At 40.2% G+C, this 10379-nt stretch overlaps 1 protein-coding gene across 1 annotated transcript in view; it reads right to left on the reverse strand.

Moving 5' to 3' along the window:
• Positions 1-1292: 1292 nt before the first annotated feature.
• dhx33 (DEAH-box helicase 33) overlaps positions 1293-10379 on the reverse strand; it is a 10791-nt gene continuing 1704 nt past the window's right edge. The window contains exons 3-12 of the mRNA XM_015395860.1: positions 8236-8463; positions 7992-8162; positions 7655-7840; positions 7465-7576; positions 5002-5161; positions 4818-4906; positions 4607-4734; positions 3905-4108; positions 3732-3818; positions 1293-3054 (exon numbers count right to left, since the gene is read on the reverse strand). Coding sequence (XP_015251346.1) covers positions 2746-3054; positions 3732-3818; positions 3905-4108; positions 4607-4734; positions 4818-4906; positions 5002-5161; positions 7465-7576; positions 7655-7840; positions 7992-8162; positions 8236-8463 — 1674 coding nt within the window. The 3' untranslated portion in view covers positions 1293-2745. The remainder of the gene's footprint in view (positions 3055-3731; positions 3819-3904; positions 4109-4606; positions 4735-4817; positions 4907-5001; positions 5162-7464; positions 7577-7654; positions 7841-7991; positions 8163-8235; positions 8464-10379) is intronic.

The raw sequence follows: 10379 nt of genomic DNA on the forward strand, positions 1-10379 counted from the left end.
TTATGTATTTACTTTGCTTTTCTTGGTTGAATTAAAATGTTTCCGTTATGTTTGGTCACATACAGGATTGTAATTACCAAACCTAAATTTAGACAGAGAGGTTTTATTGTTGTCTTGTTTGTTGCTAGATTAGGTCTTTCTGCTATTAGGTTAATGGCGCTGAGTAATTATTCATATTTGTAATATAATCACAATTAAAAAAAACTAAACAATATTTCTGTCACAGAGGAACTATATTGTGGTCACACTACATTTAATGAGTAAGACACCGGCTTTCTCACTTCTGGCCTTTAGAAGGCAGTAATGGGCTTAGATTGACTGGATTTTGCCAACACAATGTAGGAAAGCGAGAGCTGCAGCTAGCATGCAGGACACTACCCGATCCGTACCGGAAGCACTGTCGCTACCCGATCCGTACCATCAGCTCATTTGCGCCTGCGCGAACAGAATAACTTCCGGGTCGCCAAAAAATAATGTAATTACAGTACTGAAAAAACTTTATTTATATCCTTAAATAATTAAAGAATACTAAACTACATCTTAAAGACAATATTGAAGACTTTTCTGGAAGAAATTGATGCTTTTTAAATTCATTCCATTGTATTGCTTGACGTCATTTTTCTGGAATAAAAATCCAAATTTTCGGGAAATGTTCCCTTATCAATGAAAAACTGCAGGTCACGAAAGGTAGCAAATGAATCCATTGTGGGATCAGTACTGCTGGAGTGCATAGTTAAGTACAGAGTAAATCAAATATTTAAACAAATTTAAATATATACGCTGTGTGACGTATTTTTGCGCATGCTCAGTGCAGTCAAAGTTACTATCACAAGGCGATTGAACTTTTTTATGTATTTCTGTTTTTTTATTTTTAGAAAATGCAATATTGACGAAAATACAAAGATTTACAAAAAGAAACCCATGCCTCTAAAAAATACAAAAGAATAAAAAAGTTAGAAAAAGGAAATATTGCCACCGGAAGTTATTCTGTTTGCGCACGAGCAAATGAGCTGATGGTACGGATCGTGCTTCCGGTACGGATCGGGTAATGACAAGCACCATCCGTGCTGCACATGCTCAAACAGACATACATCCAGGTGTCCATAAATAATGTAATTATGATACTAAAATGATTTATTTCTAGCCTTAATTCACTAACAAATGCTAATACACATCTTAAAAAAATGTCTNGCGCAAATGAGCTGATGGTACGGATCGTGCTTCCGGTACGGATCGGGTAATGACAGATTTGTTAGCTACTGAGCACAGCTAGCTACAGTGCTACCTAGCTCTCCCCCTTTATATCATGGTCTTGCAGTTACTTTGCTCACCATAAAAACATTTTTTTTCAGTTTTGTTATCAATCAGATAATGACCTTCATCGGTCATTAAGTCATTATCGTAGTCTGGGCAACCACTTTATCTTACATCATGTGGGAAAGTTCAGCCAATCATGTAGCGTAACGTCATTGGCACGTGCAGGACCTGAGCAGATCTGACCACCTGAACAGATCTAGTTCCTACACCGGCTTCCTGGGACTGGCAATGAATCATGGGATACCCAGGCTACGTAGGATACATAGGCTGCTTTTGTCAGCAGCATAACTGAGTTGAACTGAAAGATCAATGTTATATTTGGCAGCTGAAAATCTCGATATATTGCCAAATCATTTTTTTTCCTCACTCCTAATTTAAATGCATAGTATTCTTCTTAGTGACTCCTAGACTCTTGTGTTCTGATCAAGTGGTTTTTATTAGAAACAGGTGCGGTTAGGCAAGACTATAACAACATAATACAGAATTTAATTAAACTATTCAATATTTGCATTTATTCAAATAAACTATGCATGCATGTATGTTTTTGTAATATCGGAACAGAAAGATAAGCTAGACATTAAAGTTGGGGTGAACCCCAACAAATTCAGTGTAAATAAAAAAACATCAAACCAACATATCTGTTCATTTTGGGCAGGGTTGCCAAGAAACATTTTAGCAGAGTTATAAATTGATGCATTTGTTCTGGTTAGATTTTCGACAAACCTGAGTCCAGAGTAACCACAAATAAGCCCAACACTAAACTGACTTATCTTCACGCACTCCCTGCTTACATTAGCCATCTTAGAACTTACTTTCTTACAGTTGAAGAGTCTGAGTAATCATCAGTTCAACACATGTTTAAGAGTAGAGCAACAAGAGGTAAGGCATGCCACATACTCATACCCAACATGCATGTCGGTGTCAGTTAACATGCATGGGCGAGCACAGCAAGGGATGCAGCTGGTATGATTTAGGTTTTCTGTTTAACAGATTCTAACTATTTTTACCGTCTTTTCTGTCAGTTCTGATAGACTGTCTGTATAAACCTGAAACTACCTGCTAAGAAAGGTCTGAAAAATGCTGATATTCTGAAGGCAAACAGACTTTTTGCCATCATCCATAACAGTGCAACAAGAGTCTGCTTGTATTTGGCAAAGATTGGCTCTTTGGATTCCGGTGAACTGTGCTTCAATCAAGTAATCTGTGCTGCCGAAATGCATGCAGATCCCGGAAAGGCTAAAGCATAGGTAGAAAAATAAGTCACTGGTTAAAAGAGTCACATAGCACAACAGGCTAAAGGAAGTTGGCATTGTGAGGCGCTGATCAGCAGAGCTACAGTGACACATGCCTGATAGTTTTTAGCTTGGAGGTAGTGGAGCCCAAAAAGTACATAAGTCCTTCAACACTAATAGTGCAATGTAATTCATGTTAGCTCCTGGTGCTGTGGATCTTGCGGCCAAAGTAGTCTGGTGCTGCATCCAGCAGCCAGTCTGGGTCCACCAAACACAAGTCTCTCATGTAACAGCGGGACGTGTGCAGCAGCTCGTTGAACACCACGTATGCTGGCTTGGCCTGGAAGAGGACGGAGGATGGGTGGATGGCGACTGGTTGCTTGGTGTCCAGAGCCAGGTAGCTTCCATCAGGCTGCAGCTCGGCAGCATTGGTGAACATCCCGTGGGCGAGGCAGCAGCGGACATTACCCGTATCTGCCCCACCCGACTCCAGCTTCAGGTTCAGCTGGGAAAACAGGAACTTAAGTTAAGCATGGTGTTCAAGTATCTGTTCTAATAATTCAAAATAACACAATTTTTTCTAGACAACTGGTCTATCATCAGAGTTAGAGATAACTCTTTGATGATAGACTTTGGGGAGGTGGTGGCCTAAAGTTGAGTGCAGCTCCTGAGGGCCAGTATCCTGCAATTTTTAGATGTGCCTTTGGTTCAACACACCTGAATCAAATAATTTTGAATCAAATAGTTTTGTGTCATTTGGAGCTGTTCTGAAGACATTCGTTAAGGTTATATCCAACGAGTTTAAAGCACAAACTAAACTGTTCATAATCATTTATGGTACGCCAGCATTCATAACATGTAGGCAAATCACTGTCCCCCCAGACATCCGCGATTATATATTTTTTGTATTTATATATTTTTTTAAACGAAGCAGTGTGTATGACGTCATCCCCGCCGTTAGGCTAGCTAATCTGAATCTTTCAATTCCATTTCGAGAGTGAGCTCATGGTAGTAGCACTAGACATTTTCCTGTTATGTGAGTAAAACTAGCAGCAGTTCAGCGGACAGGATGAATAAATGGTACCGGTGCGCGGATATGATTGAAGGATATGAAGGATTTCTCTCTAGATTGGTTTCAGTGAAACAACTGAAAAGTAGAATCTTGTTTTTACAGATTTGTACCTTCAGACAGATTTCCCTGAGCTGAGCCTGGACATCTTTCACCAGACTCATATTCCTGCTGTTGACAAAGTTTTCCCGACACCACTCCTACAACAACAAACATTTGCAGCGGGTTAGCAGCAGGCTTTCCGAATCCTTCAGGGCACCCTCCCCCCCCCCACCACCATCCTCACCTTGTTCCCACCAACTTTTTTAAAAGCTCTGTAGATGTTGAGCAGTGTCATGTGGTCTCCCTCGCTGGAGATAAACTTCTTGCGTGCCGCGAGCACCTCATCCCGCCGGGCAGGTGGGTTGTACAGAACAGTGTCCACTGAGAGCAGAGACACAATGCTGAGGATCTCCTCAGAACAAGAGAAGTCCGGGGACAGCAGGATGGTCTGTGACGAAGCAAAACGCATGATAAAATGGTCAAAGGTACTTTTTAGTGCATATGATGCCTTGGTTTATGCTACTTGTTGGAAGTTTTTTATGGAGTACAAGATCCACACACAGCACGGTTCACGCAAGCACACAAGAGCCACACATGCACAGAACAAGATTCCTCGTCATAATTTTTTTAGCAAGGAATGGTTTGCCACCATTCACAAAGCTCTCTTGTATAAGCCACCCACAAGAAAGTACTCCTACACAAAAGGCATTTGTGTATCGAGGCACCTCAGAGCAATCTCAAGAATCCACACTCAAAAGACCACTGGTACTTTGTAATTTCATTTAGAATTTTTATGGAACAGAAATACTTTGGTAAATCTTGTTCTGTGCATGTGTGAATCATGTTCTGTGCATGTATGAATCCCATATGCGTATTTGTCAAACTTGAGACAGATCGTGCTCCATAGTTTTTGAATAACCAAATTTACACTAAAGGCAAAATGCACCTTGGCATATCTAGGCTCCAATGGGAAGCTGGCCATTTTCTTGCCCAGAGTGGTGAGGATAACCTGCCCATCCTTCCTCTCTACAGCTCCCAGCAGCTCCAGATGCTCCACAGCAGAGCGGATGGCCTCTAGGTAAAATAAAGTTCCACAGAGGAAGAAAAGATGAACAGGAAGAGATTAAAAAAAAAAAGAAAAAAAAGAAGCATCTTACCTAGAGAGGGTTTGGACATGAAATCAAAATTCATCACATCAGGGATGCCCAGCGCCATCAGCTGCAGCATCACACTGGCCAAGTTACACCTGCAGGACACAAACACACACATTTAGAGAGAAGCAGCAGTAAGAAAACCTCTTCAGTCGCTCTGACCTGAGAGGTTCAAGCAGAAACCTCACACCTCTGGATCTCAGGCACCGTCATGGGGATGAGGCTGTCGAATTCCTGTTCGGTGTAAAGGCGATAGCAGAAGCCGGCGTCCTCCCTGCCAGAGCGGCCGGCCCGCTGCCACGCCTGAGCCTTGGAAACGCGCTGAACGGCCAGCACCTCCAAACCGCTGTCTTAGGGGCAAAACACAGCAGGTTATGTCATCTGAGCATTAGATACTGACACTGGAAAATGTTCAACCAAATCCTTCTGATGAGATCTTAAAGAGGAAGAAAATATTTGGCAGTGATGAATTGTAACAGGATATAATCCAATATATTTTTAAAGATTTAAAAAGAAAAGGTTTTAGATGCTTCACAAACCCATTAAAAGTGGCAAAGTTCTTGCAAAAATGAAACAAAAACAACAAGATACAAGAAACACATCTCTCTATTGCTGAGCATGAAAAATTGTGCAAAATGGGGTTTAAAAATATGTATTTTCTTTATATTCAAAAAGCAGCTCAAGGGGAGCAGCAATGTTATTATCGAATAGGTTGGATTTTCAGTTCTCACAAATTAAAGACAAAGTAGGACAGTACTGATCAAAGGATACATAGATCATAAAGAGGTCAACTTAATGAATGTGTACAGACCACCCGGAAATAATTAACAGCTTATTAGGAAAGTTTTTTGACACAATTGCAACAGAAGCATCTGGAATATTGATATGCGGGAGAGACTGGAACATCAACTTAAACCCTTTCTTGGGCAAAATTACAAAGGCTAAGAAAGAAGCAATATATATTTAAAAAAATCCTTAAAGAATTAACGTTGATGGATGTATGGAGGACCTTAGGCCCTGGAGACAAAAAATACTTTCTTTCTTACTCCCATCAGATGCATTCAAGGTTAGACTATTTCTTTATACAAAATGTTGATAAATATAGAATAATAAAGAATACTAAAGAAAACCTGTGGAGGCTTAATAATAATTTACTAAATGATACTAAATGTGAGAGCTTTGTAGAAAAAAAATTTCAAGACTATATAGACCCCAACAACACAGAGGATATTTCTCCCTGTATTTTATCGGACAATTGAAAACTGTTATCAGGGGGAAGTTAATTATGTCGTCCTCCCATAAGAAAAAAGAGAAAAGTTTGAAAGACCTTACAGCAAAACTAAAAGGCTCATCCACGACCTCCGACACAAAACTCTCCTCCTCTTGCATGTTTCCGCTGTCCATAGCGTTCCTTGACAGAGTTGTTGCTAAATGCTACTTAGTCCCAATGTAATTTCCCATTGGGAACCTACTAGCACTAAGTTGCTAACTGGTTAGCAAGATGCTTCCGAGAAACCGGCAACAATCAAACTTGCTTGCAAACCTTCCACAAAAACAATTGATAAACGACCAATCACGTTCACTTTATTCACTCGGGAGAATTCGGAAATGACTTTACAATTATTTTACATTTAGCTATTTATTCTATTGAGGACCACAGTTTCCTCATTGAAATCAATAAATAAATTATAAAGACCCTCAAACTTGGTCAGTCATTCAATTCCTTTGTACCAGGGGTCTACACCTTTAAAATTCAAAAAGCAGTTTTTGCCTGAGTCCAGCTGAGAGAAAGTGGTTTAGAACCGTCAATAATATATACACCTTTGAATAAAACACAACTCATTATTTTTGTTATAGATGTGATGAAGGAAATCTTTTGCCATTTATAAAAAACAACAGTTTATTTGCATTTTTAGCTTATAAATAAATAAATAAAAAAGTTTCATAAGGATGGAGAAGGGATTTTCATCTATAGGGTATTATTTGTTGTAACATATTTTTCAAACTAGCAAAAACGAACATCTATTAACATATTTATTGTACTATTATCCTGCCTGTCTTAGAAATTAGATAATATACAGTTTTTAAAAACCCTAAAGCTTTGATGACTGGTTCTTAATATTATGCTGCATAAGTTGGTTCTTTACTATTTTAGGCCCAAGTAGAGGCCATTGGAGAGATTCCACAGCCTGCAGACCTCAGATTTGCACCATGCTCCCCTGCAGTTACACTTGGCCACCCCTAGAGGGGGCACCACCCCAAGTTTAGGAACCACCGATTCAAGCAAAGAAACAAACCAGCATCTTATTTCTCTATATTTCTTTAAGAAATAATATTAAAACAGACACACATCAGTTATTATTTTTACACAATACACTTATCAATTTGCCAACACCTCCACATATCAGCAGATGCATATAAAGGAAAGAAACACTGAAATCGGCCAGCTGATGTATCGGTACATCTCTACTAAAAATACACTCAGCTTTCTGACTGTAGGCAGTAAAAGGAAGAGAAGAGCAGATACTTCTAAATGTCCGAGAGAGGAAAGACAACAACTGATGGAAATAAAATGAGCTGATTTAATGGTGTAAGATCCAAAAACTCAATGACACAGTATGACAAGCAGAAACGACTGACTGAAACCTCTCACCAGGGTTGAAACGCTTGGCCTTCACCATCCCAGTGTCGATGACGTATTTGATCCCAGAGATTGTGACTGATGTTTCTGCAATATTGGTGGCGAGGATGACCTTCCTGCAGCCCTGTACCGTAAGACAAGACAGAAGGAGGTTACAACAAGGACTGTACCAATGAGTGTTTACATGTCCTGTTTGTTTAACCTTAGGCGCCGGCTGGAAGACCCTGAGCTGCAGAGCTGGAGGCAATGACGCGTACAGGGCCATAACCACCATGGGACCACAGCTATCAGGAAGATGCTTGGCGATGTCTCTGCATGTCCTCGCCAGAGCCTCGATCTCCTCCTGGCCCGTCAGGAACACTAAGATGTCATGGGACTGTGGTGCTTCCTATGAGGAAGCAACAAGGACAGCTTGTCAGAAGGAATCAGCCAACAGCACCTTCTAACTAACCCCGTCTCTATAAAATTGAGGGAAACTGCCAGCAGTCCTGCCATCCTATACATTTCAAAGTATTTCTCCATCAATTATCAAAGACAACCTGGTGGATTTGGAAGATGGAAACAAGTGCAGCCTGCAGATAGTCTGACTGGGGCTGCTTGGTGTAGTAGATCTGAATTGGGTGCTGCCTCCCTTCCAGGTACAACACCGGCGACTTGTTGAAGTACTCCGAGAACAAATCCACGTCCATGGTGGCAGACATCACAATGACCTGCAGAGGAGCTGCTTTAATCAGAAGCAGTGAACAGGGATGAACAAAAAGGTGTGTTTCCTACTGCCCTCACCTTCAGGGGAACCTTGTTTAACTCCCTCCGCCTGCGCTGAGCGCTCTTCACCACGCCAAAGAGAACATCGGTCTGCACGGTGCGCTCGTGAGCCTCATCCAGGATCACCACGGTGTAACGCAGAAGCAAGGGGTCTCCGATGGCCTCACGCAGGAGCATCCCATCCGTCATGAACTTTAGCTTGGTCTCAGGTGAAGTGACGTCTTCAAAACGCACTGTGTAGCCCACCTAAAAGAGGAGAAATGTAACAGTACAGAGGCTAGCAAAGGTATTCATAACCTTTGAACCTTTTCACATCCATACTTATAAAACCAGATGGTTATAAAGGATAATAAATGGTATCAGTCTGATTTATTTTTTATTAAAATATAATAGGTTTGGTTTAGCAAAGATTTAGATTCATGCCCCAGTTTGTTTTTCAACAATTCTCTACTAGCTTTGGACAAACACTTTCCCTCTCTTGGAAAATCACAATTAAATATACTTTCTGAACCCTTCGCTCACATTTCTTTCTGAACTTTGACTAGGCCCCTGAAACACAAGAATAAACTTTGATCTAATCTGTAGATGATGCTGTAATGGACATCATCCTGGGAGAAGGTGAACCAGTGGAAGGTGAAGCAGTTATCTTCCAGGCTCATATTTAGTGGACTCCATCCACCTGACTGAAGAGATTATAACAGAGCAAAGAGCAGATATACTTTAACTGGAGGTTGACCGATACGTCGGTGGATATTTTTGGCCGATATTAACTGGTATTTTTCTCTCGTGTTGGGATTGGAAGGTATCTGCATGGGTTCTGATACATTAGCGTCTTCAGGAGCCATACCTCGTGATCATGAGAGGTGCTTGCTGCTCCCTACATTTCTTATCCATTCTTAAGGTATTTATTGTATATTTTTAAGTAATTAGTTTAACATTTTAACTGACTTGTCAACCTCCAACCTGCATTAATGCTGAGCAAATGGTCTCACATTTGGTTGACCAGGCAGTTAGAGATGACAGAATTCTGTTCCATTAATGTTGCAAGAACAGAACATGTTTTGTAAATGGAAATCTGGAAAGAAAAAAAGCATCCCATTTTGCCTGGTCAACCAAATGTGTCTTTGCTCCTCACTCCAGAACGAAGTCCGGCCCCAGAAGTGAAGAGAATGTTGACTGTAAAAATCGGGTATTTTTAAAACTTAGTTGAGAAGAAAAAAAGAAGAGATATCTGGCAAGAAATACATTAAAGAAATAGAAATAAAAAAATGTATATGAAGATTTGTTTGAAAAAAATGAAAGCTGAAAAAAATAGTAAAAATGAAATAAATTACAACTTAAAATGAGTCTGACAAAACAGCCTTTTCTAAAATCATTTTGGTATTGTATTTTTTTTCTATTTCTATTCAGAAGTGTTTAAAACTGAGGTCTTTAACAGGGGTTCCGTGTCCCCTAGGGGGTCTAAGGAGGCACTGCATGGAGGTCGCCAAAGTTTTGGTTGATTAGACTTTTTTTTTTTTTTATATTCCCCCCTGCAATTTATTTCCCTCATTGAAATGTATTTAAATTGACATGAATTCAACACACTGTAGTAAATAGATAAATGGAGGCGGAAGATGTCTTTCAGTCATCAATGCACACATTAAACGACACACAGGAGCTCTTTCAAGCTGGGCACCATTTCATTCACAACACCTATCCCATCAATCCGAATCAGAAATCTTTTAATAATCCCAGGCTGAAATTACTTTCGTCACATGACTTCATCTGTAAGAGAGTGACTATAGGATTGTTTGATATAACACATTTCAAACCATATATAAAATTAGGGGGTCCCCGCTCCATCTTCCCATCAGTTGGGGGGTCCTTGGACTGGAAAACATTGAAGACCCCTGGTTTAAAACAATGTCTCTATAGAAACCCAGGTCCCAACTTCAGCAACATGTCAATTCATATGTCAAACCAAAATCATACGGAATCTATTACCGTGGCTTTTGACAGATTTTCGTGTTTAGTCATATGGCTGCATGCTTACTCCACAAGTAGTAATCCAGGGTTATATTGATGAAGTGGAAAACAGGAGCGATTAGGTCAGACCTGGGTAGAGAAACGGTTCCTACAGCATAAGGCTAGTTAAATTCAAGACTTTTTAATGCCACTTG

This window comes from Cyprinodon variegatus, unplaced genomic scaffold (genome assembly GCF_000732505.1).
Source record: "Cyprinodon variegatus isolate N-32 unplaced genomic scaffold, C_variegatus-1.0 Scaffold765, whole genome shotgun sequence".
NCBI lineage: Eukaryota > Metazoa > Chordata > Actinopteri > Cyprinodontiformes > Cyprinodontidae > Cyprinodon > Cyprinodon variegatus.